This window comes from Polypterus senegalus, chromosome 13, assembly GCF_016835505.1.
Source record: "Polypterus senegalus isolate Bchr_013 chromosome 13, ASM1683550v1, whole genome shotgun sequence".
Taxonomy (NCBI): Eukaryota; Metazoa; Chordata; class Cladistia; order Polypteriformes; family Polypteridae; genus Polypterus; species Polypterus senegalus.
The window spans coordinates 133,454,205-133,473,400 of record NC_053166.1 but is presented as its reverse complement, the minus strand read 5'-3'; the positions used below and the strand labels follow the sequence as shown (position 1 = coordinate 133,473,400).

General features: G+C 40.5%; 1 protein-coding gene across 2 annotated transcripts in view; it reads left to right on the top strand.

The window, feature by feature from the left end:
- card11 (caspase recruitment domain family, member 11) overlaps nt 1–15,039 on the top strand; it is a 216,037-nt gene extending 200,998 nt beyond the window's left edge. For both annotated transcript variants that reach the window (XM_039774937.1, XM_039774936.1), the window contains exons 19-24: nt 1,045–1,140; nt 3,421–3,538; nt 6,819–6,998; nt 9,438–9,562; nt 12,306–12,421; nt 14,369–15,039. In XM_039774937.1, the coding sequence (XP_039630871.1) occupies nt 1,045–1,140; nt 3,421–3,538; nt 6,819–6,998; nt 9,438–9,562; nt 12,306–12,421; nt 14,369–14,573 (840 nt within the window). In that variant the 3' untranslated portion in view covers nt 14,574–15,039. The remainder of the gene's footprint in view (nt 1–1,044; nt 1,141–3,420; nt 3,539–6,818; nt 6,999–9,437; nt 9,563–12,305; nt 12,422–14,368) is intronic.
- The last annotated feature ends 4,157 nt before the right edge of the window (nt 15,040–19,196 follow it).

The window sequence follows — 19,196 nt, the reverse complement described above, 5'->3', positions numbered from 1 at the left end:
ATCCATTTTAATAATCCCTTTATTCCATTGGCTGGTTGGGGATGGAAGCTGTCCAAACAGAACTGCACCCAGGGTCTTAACCAGCATTTCCTGAAAACATCGGGACTCACTCTGTAGGTTCAGCAATCTACCGAGGAGAACACGCAAACCTTCACACTGACCGTGGCCTGGGACACCTATTGTGAAAATATAAACTGAACGCTGATTCTGTGAGGGTAAAGTTGTCACTGAAAAGTGGATCAAATGCTCAACATGGCTGGAAAATTGTTGTGACCTTTTGCTCCTGAGATGAGTTTCTTGGATAAGAGTAGTCTCAACTGGAATTTCTGCCTCTGAACAGATACATTTTAATGGATAATTTTTCAGTCAAGATCCTAGTCAGTATTCATATTCTTACGTATTTAAGCTCTGAAACTCAAGAGGATGAATCTATTGTTGTGGTCTAAAATAATGGCAGAAAGCAATACAAATCAGAGAAATGAAAAGAAGAAGCTGCCGCATATATTTGAATGCGGCATCAAAGGCGCAAAGCTAATTCAAATGCTGATTCAAATGCTGATTAAAAGTCAGGGTGCCAGGAAACATTCAAATGGATGGCACAGTGAGTCACAGTGAATCCTTACAAAATTATTATCCAAAAAAAAATACATAGAGTAACAGATTTGCACTATGCCTGCTGCTACTCCTCCTAAACTCTTAACTATTGATTTTAGCTGACCAGGACACTAACCAGATGAATGAGTCATTTTACCTGAAGAAGTAATGGAAACATTTTTAAACTGAATGACACTCTTTCAATTTGGGCTGTTCATGCCTTGAATCTGTTAAACTATACTGAGTGCTAATTGTATGAAGATTCAACATTAAGAAAAAGAGCTCGGTCAATCTTCTGTATCTAATGCTTGTGATAAGTACTTGAAGGGACTAGAAGGCATATTCTTAACCTTTAAACTCCTCCTTTCCTTATTCCTGCTTTTATATGAAGAAAAGAAAATAGTTTCATGTATACACAGCTCATATCTCACCTTTTCTATCTGATTGAAGAACACACTACAACCAGAAGAACCAGCTCCTCAGGCAGACCCAAAATCCAGCCCACGTCTGTCCAGAGCAAGTTTCTTCATTGGGCAGCTGTTGCAGGTAATAATTGTCTTAAATGTTATTTTTATTCAACATGAGTATCTTGTCAGATGACATTGGTATAATCATTTCACTGTTTCGACATTTGGAGTGTTTACAGATTAGGTGACTCGCACTCAGTTACTGTATATAACCATGTCATTGAATTGGATGGGACAGTCATCCATGTAACGTACGAGGGGTGTTCAATTATAAACAGGAATTTTCATGCTCTGTTCTTATAAACAGTGCAAGGTAGACCTGACTCATTGGACAAACACATCCATATATGAACTTGTCGTTAGTATTGCTAGCTGCTTTTTCCCCCCTTCTTGTCAGTTGTAATCAACATATCAGAGCAGGAGGTACACAGTAGTGTTGCGCAGCGCATTATTATTCCGTTTTTGACAAATGAAGGAGTCATTCCATCTCAAATTTATTTGAGACTTAAAAATCAGTTTGGGGATGAGTGTCTGTCTCAGTCTACAGTGTATGATTGGTGCAAGTCATTCAGAGAGGGACTATCAGCTCTTCGGTCCACTTAAGGAATTTTTAGGATGGAAGAATGAGGAGGTTATTGACGCTGTGCAAGAATGGGTCAACATGCAGTCAAAAGACTTCTACTCTTCGGGGATTAAGAAGCTTTCTGAGCACTGGAACGAGTGTATTGCAGTGGCAGGAGACAACATAGAAAAATAGTGTGTAAGTCATTTCATTGTATTCAATAAATAAAGCATAGCTCATAAGTTCATGTTTATATTTGAACGCCCCTCGTATTGTATGTGGTGTGCTGTATGTGCATATATGATATGCAACTATACACTAAAACATTTGGTGACATATATTACTAGTCACAACGATAATGTAGCCATTATCTGAGCATCAGTAGTCGAGTTTTATTTGTATTAACTTACTTGAAAATTGTATTCAACATAAATTACAAATCACATGCAATTAGTACAATTAGTTATGTATTTTACAAAGGTGAGTCATTGGTGGGGACTGAACTAGCTAGTGGTGAGGAAGAAACCGACAGCCTTCAGCTTTACAGTCCAATATCTTAGCCAATAGGACACCCTGTGTTCTTGAAGTTCATCTTACATAGTACTCTGTAAGTAAACTCCATCATGAGGTGCCTTACAGAAGTGATGTTAAATGACTCCATCTGTGTCTTACATTCAGACAGTAATAGGATTAAACCTGCAACTTGATCTTTACAGGCCAACACTTCAACCATAAGACAACACTGCCTACTGAAACTTATTATTCAAATAAAATCCCAAAGAATGCTTACAGGTGATAGACAGTATCACACAGTGAGTATCAGTATCAGTGCAGTTGTGACAAGTAGGCCGTAGACAAGGGAAAAAGGGGACATTAGAAATGAGAAACATCAGAGCTCTACATTGGGAAAAACTGAGGACCGGCACCATCATATAGAACAACAATCTATCCCTGGAGAAAATGTACCATACCAAGGTTTTATACAATGTGAAGTATAGCGGCCTGGACACATACAGGCGGACACCGTTTTATCCATCACACCACGATTGGTGACCACACCCAGCCACCTGCCACAACAATACTAGCTGTGCCCCGCGGCTCTGCCTGCGTATTAGTGAAAAAGGACAGTGAGGAGGACCCTGCCCGGCTCCCCACTCCTGACATCATGCTTCCCCCTCCCCTCAGCCCGCAGCGTCTGTCTTGGATTAGTGTTTTTATATCGCTCCTGCAAGAAAACTATGATTCTTACCACGATGAGAGAAGTCACAAAATCAACTGGAATGTTCAAGCAAATTCTAGAAAAAGACTCGATCTAAATCCATTAAGTAGTTCTCTCGTTCGCTAGCTAAGCGGATGTAAGATATGCCCACGAGGCTGGTGTGTGACTGAGGAGGGCCCCGCCCCGCTCCCCAAGACCCACTGCATGCCACTCAGATTCACGCAAGTAAGTCAGTACCGCAAGCAAACTATGATACTTAGTGCGGTGAGAGAGAGTGCAAAATCAACCGGAACATTCAAACAAATTATAGAAAAAAAAATAATTTAAATCAGCAGTTAAGTAGTTCTTTTGTGTAAAGCAGACAGACACACAGATATATAGATATTTAGTAAGAGACCAACACAATCACCTGGCAAATTTTTAGATGCTGAATTATATCAAATTTACTTTTTTTTCTTAAAAACTGACAAATTCAGTCACTTAGTAAGTGTATTTTTTTAATCTTGAGTCCACTTGTCTCAAGTTCTTAATACCCAAAATACCACAATATGATGTGTTGTTAATTTCTTTTCTATCAGTTTGTTAGCAGGGCTGAAAACAAATATAAGCGGATGAACAGCAGTGAGAAGGTGAGGATTGTTAGTGCACTGCCCTCCACGCTTCCACGGTCCAGCTTTGAACCCACAAAACAAGAGGGTAAGTCCACTGTACGTCTACTAAGAGCCAAAAACAGCTGTAGCCATGTGTGTGAGGTTGGGAAAAGGCTTGGCTATGGGCTGCAGTTAGAAAGGTAACACTTTCACAAGAAGGAAAGAAAGAGAGAAAGAAAGAAAAAGGAAATAAATGTTTTCAGCTGTTTTCAGACCGGTTTCCATTTCACAGCCTTTACACACACCCTTTCACAGGCCAGAAACAAGATGAATGAAGCAATGGCTTCCAACTGCATTTAAAGATGTAACCCTTTAATGGACCAGAAAAAAAAAGCAAAATGCATTTTCTTTTATCTACAGTTAGAAAGGTAACTGTTTCAGAACCCATGAATAAAAAGAAATATTGATTTTCATCTGCAGTTTAAAGGTTATCCCTTTTATAGCTCAGGGATACAAAGAAATAAAGACAGACAGGTAAGCAGATGAATGACAGGTGGACAGACTGACGGACATTACCAATCATACAAACTGGAACAATTCAGTCTGTGGTTGCTAGTGGTCACTAACTGTCCTCCTTTTCCTCTTTCCAACCGGTCGTCAGACTTCTCCTGTAATATTTGCCCTCACATTCTTAAACGTATTCACTGTGGCCCAGTTTATTTACCTGTGCAGATGGTGCCTGCTCTAATACTGTTAAGAAACCTTCCATGCGTGAGCGGCACCATCACTGTCCCAATACAAAAGAAAAATAACAACAAACAAAATTCAGTAATTATCGTGGAGTTGCTACTGAGTATTTCTAGTAAGGTGTACACAAGGATCCTGCAAAAGAGAATGAAGCAATGTGCAGAGAATATAATGGTAGATGAGCAGACAGAATTTAGGATGGGCTGAGGAACAATTCATCAGCTGTGTATAATTCGACAGCTAGTGGAAAAGTATTATGAGAAAAATCACACTTTGTATTGCAACTTCATTGATTTTTAACAAGCATTTGACAGTGAATGACAAACAGGGAATGTGACACATACTTAGAAATAATGAGATACCAGAAGAGCTTGTGCTATTGTTAGAAGACCAGTACAGTAAATCTGTGAGAGCATCAAGGGGAGACGGTGAATTGACAGAGTGGTTTTGAGTCACAGTAGGAGTTCGGCAAGGGTAAAGCTCACCTCCATCCCTGTCCAATTCATTTATAGAGGCAATGATGAGTATGGCACTGAAGTTGATTGCAGCTGGAATATCCCTAGACTGGCAGACTGTAAATATCTTACGCCTTGCAGATGATATTAACTTAATAACAGATTCACCTGAGCAAATTCAGGAACTGACAGATAAAATTATCAGTAAGAAATATGGATTAAAAATAAACATACAAAAAAACAAAATAATGGAAAACCATAAGAGGACTTATGGGTAAAAATGGATGAACAAGATATTGCACAAATAAATAAATTGCGTAACTGGAAGGATTAGTAACTTAAGGTGGACAAATGCACCGAACAGGCTTGGCTTCAAATGCATTTGGAAAATGAACAACTTACTGTAACTAATGTAATCAACAGATGGCGCCACAGAGTCCCAAACACGAATGCAGGGATGAGTATTTTAAAGAAATACCTCCACACAACAATTATAAATACTCTTCCTTCTCTCCTTCTTCACTGCTATTCCTCCCAGACGAGTGTTGCCTATCTCATCTTCTGGCTCTGACTCACCTGGACAAGGCAGTGTGGTTTCTTTTATTGAAGACCTGAGAGTACTCCCGGTGCCAGGACTTTGCATGTTGGAAGTCCCAAACAGTAGGGAGCGTAATTCCTTGCAGCACTCCTTAGCAGCACCAGCAGACCCCAGCAGGGCTGTGCTACTGGACTACAATTCCCATCATTCACTGCACGTGTCCAAATGGGTGCTGAAGCCCAGGGTTGCTATCATCTAGTGGTTCAGGCGAGCATACACCCTTGAAACAGAGCCTCCCCTGTTGTATAGGCCTCCTGACCAGTTAAGGAACTGGGGTCAATCTCGGCAGGGAGGCCAGCCAATACGTTTCGCCCATTACACTAACAAACTTAAAAATTACTACTATTCCCGGTGTTACTATATGGATAAGAGTGCTGATGATGAGAATAAAATACTTGATGTAGAAATTAATTGGTTATACAAAAAACTGGGCAAATCACAAAGGAATAAAATTTTAAATGAAGTAATCATCCATCCATTTTCTAACCCGCTGAATCCGAATACAGGGTCACGGGGGTCTGCTGGAGCCAATCCCAGCCAGCATAGGGCACAAGGCAGGAACCAATCCTGGGCAGGGTGCCAACCCACTGCAGGACACACACAAACACACCCACACACCAAGCACACACTAGGGCCAATTTAGAATCACCAATCCACCTAACCTGCAAGTCTTTGGATTGTGGGAGGAAACCGGAGCGCCCGGAGGAAACCCACGCAGACACGGGAGAACATGCAAACTCCACGCAGGGAGGACCCGGGAAGCGAACCCGGGTCTCCTAACTGCGAGGCAGCAGCGCTACCACTGCGCCACCGTGCCGCCCATGAAGTAATCAGGTAAATAGTAAAGCTGAAAAGAACAACAAAGAAGTTTGATTTGGGCTTGTAACAAGAATGTGGGAGAAGACTACCATCTAAAGCATTGTACAGCTTTGTGGAAGGAGGTAGACAGGAGTAGAGGAAGACAGAGAAAGAAAAGCATCAGCAATGTAAAAACACGATAAGAAATGGAATGCAATGGAGAAATCGTGTTAAAACCTCATCGTCAATGTTAGCTGATGAATGAGAAAGAAAGAAAAAGAACAAGGCAGCACTTCTGAAATCTTCAAATGAGAGTTCTGTTCTCTTCAGATATTTGAAGGCATATGTTTGGAGTTAATTTTAACTTTTTGCTGATATCAGAATATCACTTTGGCTGCATTCTTTTTCACTTCAGTGTAACAGTTTAGGTTGCAGAGGCTCATCTAAAAGGTGTTGCTCAAAATCAGACATGCCACTCTTGCTTCCTGTTTTTCATTCAGTAGTCAGAAGAGCTTATAGCCGGTAATCTTGAAAAGACTGATTAAAGAAAGTAACAGTGTCTTTGCGATAACAGAATAGAAACCTTTACAAATAAAGTGAACCTATATGCATTATTTTGCATTGTTTTTAGTTCCAAAAATTTTTGCTTGCTTATGTGTACAATAATATTTCAAAAGGCAAATCTTCTGAAAATTATCCTTGAACAAGAAGAAGAAAGTTTTGCTTTTATTTGTCCATTCCCTTTCTATATTGACAGTTAGAAAATGGTTTTTCTCACTTTTTTGCAGATTTGGACAATTATAACGAACTGAACAAGGCCCTCAATCTCATCCCTTACAGCTTGGTCACGCCATATCACTGCCAGCGTAAGCGACCAGTCCTTTTCTTTCCAACCTCTCTTGCCAAGACCCTAGTGCAAAAACTTCTCAATTCCGGAGGAGCCATGGAGTTCAACATGTGTAAACCAGGTAACGAAAGTTCATTGATTTCCTACCTGTTTTATAAAGCTAGCAGGTGAGATTATGTACAGTATATGTATTTGAATGTTCATATATAAGGTGTAGAAAAGTAAAAGGGGTGACTCACACAAAATATGGCAGGTTGTTGCATTAAGAGGTACCAGTGTAAAATGGAGTGGGTGGCAGCATTAAGAATTGGCATGTACTGTATGGAAAAGGTACAGTAGGTGCCAGTTAAAAATATTATAGTGAGCTTAGTTATGTACATGTGGTCGCATTGCATTTAGTCCAGGGCTGGTTCCTGCCTTATTTGGTGGTCCTTCCTACCCTCAGTAAACAGATGAATGGCTACAGACAGATAGTAATGGAACTTTACCTTGATTGTTCAGCATTAGAGCAGGAATCGTAAGGCTCATGATTACAGGTTACCTGAATCTGTCCCATTGCACAATTTACAAATTACTGTGATTTCATTTTTTTTTCTAAATGGCATTTAGGCTGAAAACAAATTTGGCATTGGCACTTTCCTCTGTTGACACATGCTACGATAAAAATAAATACAATTTGTCACAAAAGCCACATGATGCATTGTGTCCTGTTTATGTCTGCTATAGGAATTTTGGAATACAGTACTCTCTCTCTCTCTCTCTCTGTCTGTATATATATATATATATATATATATATATATATATATATATATATATATATATATATATAACACAATTAATAAATGTGTATCTGCACATTTAAAATAAAAAAGTGTTCCTGTTTCTGTATGCCACTGGCGTCAGCAAAAGTTTACTCAAGGGCTGTTGATAATGATTTCCACCAATCAAAAAAGCCTTATTTCGCTTTTAATTATTACCTCATTTTTCTGTTCAGTCCATGACAGTTTCTCCATGTCATTTCCTAATGATGCCACCCATTCAGTTTTGCACACATCACCTTAAAGTCGTCACCCCTTCGATTCCGCATGCGTCACCTCTGACTGCTGCCAACCCTACAAACTTTGTGCATTGGCAGTTCTGAATGCTGTGACCCCTTGCCTTTTATGTGTGCCATTTGCACTTGGAGCCTCCTTAGCAAACCCACTAACTGCATTTGGGCTAGGAAACAATGTCTGCCTGTAGCTGTTTGACTGCTCTTTTCCACAAAGACTATGGAGAGATGTTTCCAAAAGAATCTCTGTTAGTTTTTGTTTCCCAGTGTGTTGCTGCGGGTGATTTTTGAAAGGGGTGCTATGAGTAGGTGAGGTGAGAGCTGGAAGCCGGGAGGGTCAGTCAGAAGTGAGGAGGCTGAAGTAGCCAAGTGGAGAGAACCTGCAAACTACAGGAAACAAAGGCTGGAGAAACACTGGGCGAGGACTCAACTTTGTGTTGACCTGAAGAGATAGCATGCTAGAGGAAGGGAGAGAGACAGAGCAAGCGAGAACACGTTTTGTCGGCCAGGCATTTGTTGACGGGTATTCATTTTTATGAAGGCGTTCTCCATGGATCAAATAGCAGAGAAGTTAATTTCAGGAATTTGAGTTTGGAGAGTTAAAACCAATAAATATACCCTGAAAATAAAGGAGTAAAACAGCCAATTATATATGTGTGTGTGTCTCTCATTTCGCTGTTTTAGGGCTTATTCCAATTTGTATATTGGTTTTATGTAATGGGAGCATTGAAGCATGAGTAAGGAGAATGTAAGATAAGCTGATTTGTGCTTTTTATTAATGACAATGAAGTTCTGTATTTTACTACATTGTTGTTCATCACGACGCCGGAGAGAGGTGATGCATCAGGCATGTAATTAAGAATTGTACTATGCTCTGTGCAGATATTACAATAACCCTTCTACTATTACATGCAGCAGGAGATAGGAGCAGGCTACCCATGTCCTGCTAAAAAGAGTGTTTTTCTAGAGTCTGAGCTGCATGGTTGAATTCTTAACGTTATTTTTATGAATGGAGCTATTACAGGTACAATTAGGTATATGGTATACAGACCACGTTCCCCAGCAGGGATAATTTCCACGTGTCCAACAACATGGAAAATTGAGAAACTGAACACAAACAAGAAAAAGGCAGCATTTCAATGAACAGGTTACATCCGTATATTAAAAAACAAACAAACCAGTAAACACTCAGGGGCTCTAATAATCCAAGAACAATGTACACAGTGGATTACGTCCTGTCAAAAAAATGTTATCCTCTTTAAGAGAAATGGGACCTTTCCTGGAAAGGTTCCGATTTTAGGAGTTAATGCAATTTTTATTTCTGTATGGCAGAGAGTGGAGTGTTTCCTCTGTGGGTCTGGACAGGTTGGTTGTTCTGTTGCTATATAAGGGTCTCCCTGCAAACTTAACTGTAAAACCTCAGGAGGTGGAATTTTTTGAATCATGAGGGTTGTGTATCAGTGACACTATGGACATACTCAAATTTATTATTTCTTAAATCATTTATAGATATCTTAACACGGGAAGAGTTCCTCCAGAAGCAAAAGATTGAGCCTCTGGTGTTCTCCAAGGAAAGGAATTCTAACACATTTGAATGCATCACAGCAGACCACATCGAGGCTGTTGCTTCCAAGGTATAGTACTTTCCTGCAGATTACATCTTTGAATTTAAAGAGAATATACTATTTAATAAAGGGGCCAGGTTTATTGAAGGTTATCTGTTCTATATCATGGATACAAGACTAGGAGAGGAACAGTAAATAATCATCTTCTTCCAGGTGGTGTGATGGAAAGTATGTGATTATTATAATATGTTTTGCTATTATTTATTTGGTTAAGTTCTTCAACCAAAGTAACCTCCAAGATCAGGGTACTTACAAGTTGTTTAGATACACTTTTTGTAACTGGAGTTCATGTTGCTTCTTCAGGGTTCACAATGATTTGATGTTAGTTTGGTGTCTTAACTAATATGCCGCACTTCCTCCTGTTTATTAATGTCATATGCTTTAATGATACTGAATGCAAATTCAAGCATGGTTGCTTCCTTTCCAAAAATCACTATTCCATTTTTATCTCTTAATTAGAAAGGATGTTTACAAACTAGGCCATATGTTTTTAATTTTTCAATATGCTTTTAATAATAATGTGGTCAGTGGCTATGCTTTTGATTGATACATAACCAGGAATTTGAGAACATCCACTATGAATGCGATTCAAAATGTTGCGTATTTACTGATACAAGTGTTTGGGTTACAGTATTTTTTACAATACAAATGAAAGCATATAGGGGAGGCTGCCTGTCATCGTTACATTTTCAGCATAATACTGCCATTTCATAAAGCCGTAAACAGTCAGGTCCATAAATATGTAAACAGTGGCACAATTTTCATAATTTTGGCTCTGTACACCACCATAATAGATTTGAAACAAAGCAAAGAAGATGTGACTGAAGGATTGACTTTCAGCTTTAATTCAAGGAGTTTAACAAAAATACTGTATGAGCTGTTTAGGAGAGACAGACATTTTTATATATGGACACCATTTTTTCAGGGGCTCAAAAGTATTTGGACAAACTAACCTAATCATAAATATAACAATCAATTAAAATATTTGGTTGAAAATCCTTTACAGTCAATGACTGCCTGAAGTCTGAACCCACGGCCGTCTCCAAGTGCTGGGTTTCCATTCTAGTGATACTTTGCCAGGCCTTTACTGCTGCTCTCTTCAGTTGCTGCTTGTTCGTTGGACTTTCTGCCATCAGTTTTGTCTTCAGCAAGTGAAATGCTTGTCCAATTGGGTTGAGGTCAGTTGATTGACTTGGTCATTGAAGAATATTCCACTTCTTTGCCTTGAAAAGCACTTGGTTTGCTGTCACAGTTTGTTTTAGCTCATTGTCTATCTGTACTGTGAAGTGTCGTCCTATCTGTTTTGCAGCATTTGTTTGAATCTGAGCAGACAGTACAGCCCTGTACACTTCAGAAACTATCAGCAGTCATATCATCAATAAATACCAGTGACTCACTGCCACTGGCAGTCACATATGCCCATGCCATAACACGGCCTCCACCATGTTTCACGGATGATGTGGTGTTCGTCTGATCATGAGCCATTTCTTATTGATCTTAATTTCATCTGTCCAAAGAAAACTGTTCCAAAACTGGACTCTTAAAAAATGTTTTCTGGCAACATCTAATCTGTCCTTCTCTATGCTTGAGGATTACCAGTGGCTTGCACCTTGTGGTTAACCTCCTGTCTTTACTTTCATTTAGTCTCTAGACTTTGGCAATGAAAGGTCTTTCTCCAAGGCAGTATTCTTGGTTTGGTTAAATGTTGTGAAGGGGTTCTTCTTCACAAAGGACAGAATTCTGCAATCATCCAGCACAGTTGTCTATTGTGGTTTTCCAGAGTGTGTTGCTGAGTTCACCAGTGTGTTCCTTCTTTTTCAGAATACACCAAATGGTTGATTTGACCACTCCTGGTGTTTCTGCTGTTTCTCTAAAGGATTTCTTTTGTTTTCTCAGCAAAATGGTTGCCTGTTTTTATTTGCATGGACAGCTCTTTGGACCTCATATTGAGAATTAACAGTGACAGCTTCCAAATGCAAATCCCATGGTTGGAATCAACTCCAGACTTCCTACCTTGTTAATAGTTAATGAAATAATGAGGGGCCTGCTCACACCTAGCTATGGGGCAGCTTGTCAGTCAAAAGTCCAAATACTTTTGAGCACCTGGAAATTGGGGGCTATGCATAAAAATGGCTTTCATTCCTAAACAGCTCATTTTTGTTAGACCCCATGACTTAAAGCTGAAAGTCTACACTTCAGTCACCTAATGATTGCTTTATTTCAAATCCATTGTGGTGGTGGTGTACAGAGCTAAAATTATGAAAATTGCGTCACTGTCCAAATACTTATGGATCTGACTGTATACTGCAGATTTGTAGATGTATTCTTCACATACTGTATATGCCAGTATCTTATTTGAAAGGAATGAAGGTTTCACCATGGTGTCCCCTACATATTATTTAATTAATCAAATGAATAAGTAAATCTACTTGGGAAACAGCAAATAACTTTACTATGGAATGAGGAACTAAGGTGCAATTGATCTTGATGAAATAATATTTAAACCCAGGTATGGCGAAGCACTGGAGTGTTAAATGTGACAGAATGCCTGAGAGAAAAAACATTAAGAAGGCAGGAAGAATACCGTGTCAGTTGTCTGACTAGAGACTTTAATTTTAGCCTATCCGTTTACATTCTTAACATCTTTTAAGTGTCAAAGGCAACAATAAAAATATATACTGTGTGTATCTTCATTAAAGGTGTAGACTGCACTGGTTGAACATATAACTGTGTGATTTTTTTTCCTTTACAGAATAAACATTGTTTGTTAGAAGCAGGCTTGAGCTGCACCAAAGATCTCATCAAGAGAGAAATTTATCCTATCATTATCTACATCAAAGTCTCTGAGAAAAATGTCAAGAAATTCAGGTACCTGAAACAAAAGCACTTTTTTTACATCAAACACTCAATTATCTCTGAAGAAATTATTCCTGCCCACACCGTCTGCTGCACTTAGTATTCTGATGCAGTGGGCCTTTGTTTGCAGCCATGAAGAGCTAGCCACTTCTCCAGGCTGGGGCCTGTGACCTCACGCTGTACGGAGCAGTTATGGGAATAGGCCTGGGCACTTATATCTATGAAACCTCATTCCTGCTACTCAAAAAAAAAACATACTGTGTTATTTCATAAAAGAATTGCACTATTTCGCAGAAATATTGCCTGCTGAGTTCAGTATCATAGCGCACACACATGCTCATGTAGAGACAGCTATTAAGGAGGAGGTTAAGCACGTACAGTACGTAGAATGCACTCAGGTTACAAGAATTTAGCATACATTACAGGTATACTGTACACTTAACCCTGCATGTGCTGAATGGTAAATTTAATCCACCTAGTTTAGGGTCACAAGGAGCCATTGATTATCACCAATTCTTTCCACAGCTCAATTTGCACAGCCAATCAGAAGGCAGAGTGCTGTATGCAAACCAGTAACAGAAACAAATGATAAAGTATTTGTTTACTTTTAATCCAAGTATTTGCTACAGATATTCTGAAACAGTGTGCTCTGGTGGAGCAGCAGCCCATGTTCATTCATATCTCAAAACCTTTGGGAGCCCAAGTTGAGAATATAAAAAGCGGCTGGGGACTCGCACTGATTCACCACATTGCCGCAACCACCACATGACAAACCAACTCAGGATCCCAGATTGGGACCCAAGTGCACCCATCCAACAGGTGACACCTCAGCACCACACAAATTCAGATGGAGTGGAACCAGTGTGAGGTTTTTTTATGGTGGCTGGAGTGCCAATTCTACCACACACTCCCAAATTTCCCTGCAGGTTGGAGGGCCTACATGCAGGGCTGGATGCAAATTAACGTCATACCCAAGAAGGAGCAATTGCAGGTTAAGGGCCTTGCTTAAGGGCCCAGCGAAGTAGAGTCACTTTTGGCGTTTACGGGATTCGAACTGGCAACCTTCCGATTGCCAATGCAAATCCCCAGCCTTAGAGCCACGTTTCATGAAGTTACAAGTTGGGAATATAAAAAAGGGAATGGATGTTATTTACCTTACAGCACGTGAGAAGTATTACAAACACATTTCTAATATTCACTTGCTAAAACATTAAATCATCTGCAGTTAAGTAAAAAATGGTAAATGGCCTGTATTTGATATAGCGCCTAACTAGAGTTCAAGAACCCCCCTAGGCGCTTTACAACACAACAGTCATTCACCCACCCAAGTACACACACCGACACACCAATAAGTCCACAAATGCACAGAAACAACATGCAGTCTCCATGAAGGCTCTGGAGCTGTGAGGCAGAAGTGGCCTGTGCTACCCCTGCCTGTAATAAAACATCAGTACTAAACCTGATAAACTTTAATCTGATTTAAACTAAATGTATACTTACAACTTTTTTTTCCATTAGTGTCAATTGATTGCAAACTATATGCATGATTAATCTCTCTGTCAATAGATGTGTCCTGCCCCAATTACACAAAGTCAGATGTATGTAGTGACAGCAGCAGCTTTGTGTCAGTCAATTCCCAACTCTAACCTGAACATTACAGAGATAAGGGACAAATGAGGGTGGTATATTGGTACACAGAGAAAGAAGAAAATAGAGGGGATAATCAGAAAGGGTGACTAATTAGAACACATCTAATTATGAATGTAATTCAAAAAGGAAGGGTTAGGGTGCCTCAGCTCTCATGAGCATTGTTTTAATACTGAAAATCCTTACGCTTAGGGAGAGTATGAAGTGCAGTAGAAACAGTGAGTCTTAGCAATGATGCCCGTAAGTTCATTTTCACCTTGAGGGAATGCAAACTTATTAAGAAAAAACTTTTTTTTCCCCCCCACGTTACAGGAAGCTGCCTTTAAGACTGGATTCTGAAGATGAATTTTTGAAAATCTGTCGCTCAAAAGAAAAGGAGTTAGAAGCTCTGCCATGCCTCTATGCTTCTGTAGAGATAGACATGTGGAGTAATATTGAAGACCTGCTGAAGGTGATCAAGGAGAAGATCCTAGACGAACAGAAGAAGACCATCTGGATTGAACAGGATCAGCTGTGATGTCTCAAAGCAAATCCTTTTTTTTTTTTTTTTTTTTGCACTTGCAAGTTTATTGAGAGACACCACACTCAACCACATGAGCCTCCAGGGACTTAGGAGCGTAGATCTTGTGAGACAGTGATGGCTGTACGCAGCTTATACAGGGCACGATCAGCTTGATGCCATTCAAGTAGCAGAAAGCATCCATTCATTATGCTCTGTTGTGTGCAAAACGTTAAAAACAAATGGTGTGATGCATTAGATCACAAACCTGTAAAAGGAATCCATATGTAAAAGAAAGAAAAACTGATGAAAGAAGCTGGAAAGTGCCATACAGCACCATACTCTCGTCTAACATGTTTGCCGTTTCACAGTTTAAGCAGCATTTACTTTACCGTGCAATATTCCTACAAGATTAAACAAGTGCGCCACTAACTGTTAAGGCCTTGTGTGAGCCACAATGGATGATAGCACAAACAACGGCAGCCATGTGGCTTCCCAAAAAAACTGAACCCTGGAAGTTTGAACATGGAGGACTCTGCTTTATAGTTCTAAAATGATCTACTAATGCCATACCTGTTGAAAAGAAAAGGGCTAGCCTGCCACTGCGATTGGAATTGTTATTTTTTCACTACAAACTCTTTAATCCTTGTATTCTACGGAATCAGGGTCAAGAAAGAATGTGCCCAATTGAATTGTTCCTGTCTGTCCTTTCTCAGTGCTTACATTATTTTATTGGAGAACACAGGATACATGCCATGTTGACGTTTCTTCAGCCATAGCAAAGATTGAACTACCATCTCAGAATTAAAAGAAAAAGTGTCTAAAACAACCCGTCAGTCTTTACAGGCACGGACAAAACAATGGAGACATCTGACCATATATTAATATAAGGGACCTAATGAGGAGTAGGAACACTCTTTGTCTTCAGAACTGTTAAAAGGTCTTCTTCAACTGCTGTCAAACAAGTTTCTGTTTTCTGTGTGTCATTCCTCAAGAAGACAATCCACCAGCTCTTTGAGGGAAGAAGGAGGAGGAATTTGACTTCACAATCTGTGCTCCAGAACTTCACATAATGGTTCAGTGATGCTGAGATGGGAGGATTGGGGAGGCCATGGAAGGAGCTTGGGTTCATCATAATGTGCATGGATTCAGTTTTGAATTAGTTTAGTGTGTATAGTGACATCTTGGAATAAGAAATCATCATAAGGAGCAGTAGGTGCATGCTAGGGTGCATCTGCTGCTGTATGCTGGCCACATATTCCTTAGCCATTATACGACCGTGCAGAGAGGATTCATTGACTCCATACCATTATCAATGCCCTACCATATTTAATAGTTAGCAATAGACACTGTAGGTAGGGTCAGAGATGTCCCAACCAACCAGATTACTTTTTCCCATTGCTGAGGGGTCCGGGTTTTGTGCTCCTAACACCATTTTATGTGTCTGTTTATTTACTGTCCTTCAATACAAGCAGTTTCTGAACGGCAAGCAGCCTTCTGTGCAGCTCATGAGGTGCAGTTTTTCTGTTGCCGAGACTGGGCCACAGAGGTGTGGACTCAATTCTGTGTTCATCTTTGAGGCTGTACTTTTGTGGAATTTATCAACTGTCCCCTGAAGTGTCCTTCTATGCCTGTTAGTGAGTTTCGACTTGCCAACCTTATTTGTCCGTGTTTGGCATATGCTGTAGCTGTTCTTCTTGACGCATTAAATCATTTTGCAGCTTTTATAACTTGTTCACCTGCACTTGAGTGCACCAGCTATTTGGCCTCTTTGGAACTCTGTCTGCTGCTTCATCCATCCATTATCCAACCCTCTATATCCTAACTACAGGGTCACGGGGGTCTGCTGGAGCCAATCCTTGCCAACACAGGGCACAAGGCAGGAAACAAACCCCGGGCAGGGCACCTCTGTTGCTTCATGTTTCTTTGAACAACAACAACATTTATTTCTAGAGCACATTTGCATACACAGGATGTACCTCAAAGTGCTTTACAAGAAATAGTAACCAGAAACGAAAAATGCATTAGGTAAGAATAATAATGCAGAAGTAACACAAAAGTGATAATTGTTATAGCTGACAGATATGGCTGTTTGATGGTCCACATGGTACGACCCTCCTTTCTGATCAAACTTGAAAGTGCAATGAAAAAGACGTATAACTTTGGCATTCCAGTTATTTTGCACACACCGAATGTGGGGCCTTTCTTGGTGAATTCCATTTAAAAGTGTTTGTGTAGATCACACCTTATTTTTATGAAGAAAGGAGTGGCATATTCACCCAAGACGCTGTGACCTGTAAAGAGTCCAGCACAACTTAGGCTTTTATTTGCCTGAAGTGTCTCCCTTGCCGCAACCACAAGTTACAGAAAGCACAAGCAGGCACATAGCAATGCTTTTCTTTGTCTTCTCTTTCTGGCTCCATTCCTCCCAATTCTGGTTCCTGGAGTTGAGGTTTTTATGTAACACCCAAGAGCACTTCCAGTGTCCCGTAAGTATGGTCCAGAAGCACTTCCAGTGCAGGTGGAAGCCCGATGAAACCCAGAACCTATCAGAGCTGAGCCAGCAAATGCCAATTCCCAGTGTACTCTGTGGAAATCCATGGTGCTTTAGCAATAGTGGGAGGCTGACACCTAGCAAGCCAGGGTAGATGATGCCATGAGCACCCTCTCTCCCACAGGTTCTTCCTTTGTGAAGTGTCCCGGCCATCTGCCACAATGTTCAGAAGAGAGGAGAGGAGAGGTTTGGAGCACACGCTGATACAGCGCATTGCTGCACCCACCACATGACAAACCAACTCAGGATCCCAGATTGGGACCCGAGTGTAGCCACACAGTGGGTGACACCTTAGGACCACACTAGTTCAGAGCTGGCAATGAAATCTAAACCTGTCTTCTTGTACTGGTCCTGTACCAACGCTAGACTCCAGCCAAGGCACTTCACACGGCTGTACACTTGTTCCTTCATTTTTAGAATGCTGTAGTGTCTTTCAGAGTCACACGGTGGTGGGAATGAAGCTGCCATCTTGTGCCTCGAGGTCGCACTGCCTGCCTTAGCCACTTTTTAACTAAGTGTTTTAACTCTATAGTACTACCTAGTTCTGTAATGGCCTGGTGGAGCTCTGGTTGAGTTCCAGCTTGTATTTTGGCTGTTGCTTGTCTGAATGGCCACAGAAGTGACACAAAATGTCCCGTAGCTGAATTTGCAGAATGACTCTTTGGCTAGGTCTTGATGTATCCAGCAGAATTTACATACAAGAATCAAGGGTGAAATACACTTTTTCAGCCCTTTCCACCGTGGATGCACTGGAGAAGTTATAAAAGGAGATTTCTTGAGAAAAGTCATCGTTATTTCCGATTATCATTTCATGGAGTAGCAGTTTGAAACTTGGACACAAGGAGTGTGAATTCAATCGCCTGTGCAGTACTGACAGAATGTAGCAATCTCCATATTACCCATGTGCCCATGTTGCTTTAACTACTGAACGAGTTTTTTTAACCTGCCTTTTTTAACAAAATGTTGTTTATATTTTTTGTATAAAAATGTGCCAAATAAACCATCTTGTATGTGATTAACCTGTACTCTTATATGACCTCAGCAGTTAAATGATCATCTTACTTGGTGTAAGGCGCTTCCCACCTAAAATAATGGCAAGGAGGCCAGACAAAGAACACACAGTGAGGGATGAACAAAGGGAGAACAAAACTAAACATAACATAAAAGGCCAGTAGTCACCTTGGGCCTGCATTTTCAGGCCTCACACCCTGTTTGCCCACCTAGCGGGATGATTTCTCCGTTTATCACAAACACCAAATGCTGTTTTGTTCTCCCATTTCTCTGTCTTTAGACACCTGGCCCACTTTTCCCTGTAGTCCTCGACTCAATTTCAGTACATTTCTGCAGCCTTAAGCATCTTCACGTTTTCACCTCTGCCCAGCACCAGAATTTTTTTGAGGTCAGAGACAGCAATGCTTTTCTCCAGGGAATGGCATGTTTGAAGTCTCCCTAGCGGCCTTGGTGATCTCAAAAATCTGCGCGTGCTTCAAAGTTCAGGTCTTCAAGGGAGCACTCTGGTCCATCATACTGACAAGTGATACTGATTAAGTGGTCCATGACATTGTCATACATTTCTTAAAGGACATCTAGAATGTTGGCCATCTAGAATATCCTTCTCTTTCTCTTGGTAAAAGTCAGACAACCACCTTTGCCCAAGTGAGAAGCTAGCCCTGGACAGCATGCCAGTCCACATGTGGACGATCTGATGGAGACACAGTGGTGCAAATAACAATGTATGTGCATCATAAGCATACTATTGAGCAATGACAGGAAACCAAAATTGTCCAAATGTACACCTTGTCACTGAAAGTCCAGGCAGAGCAAAGACTCCATTCCAGGAGGATGCCAAAGCTCTGGGAACAATCATTTTCATGAACATTATTTGGCATGCAGCAAGGCAACCTTCACCCAGAGAAGACATCCACATGAATCTCATAGGAATCTCCAGAACGTGCCACATATCCAGTTGTTCATGTTAATCACCTTTATATAGTGCCTTTCACAATCAGCGCAATCCTAAGGCACATCAGGTTAGCTCATCTTCTCAATGGAATATGGAGATCCCATGACAGTCCAGATCCTTAGCT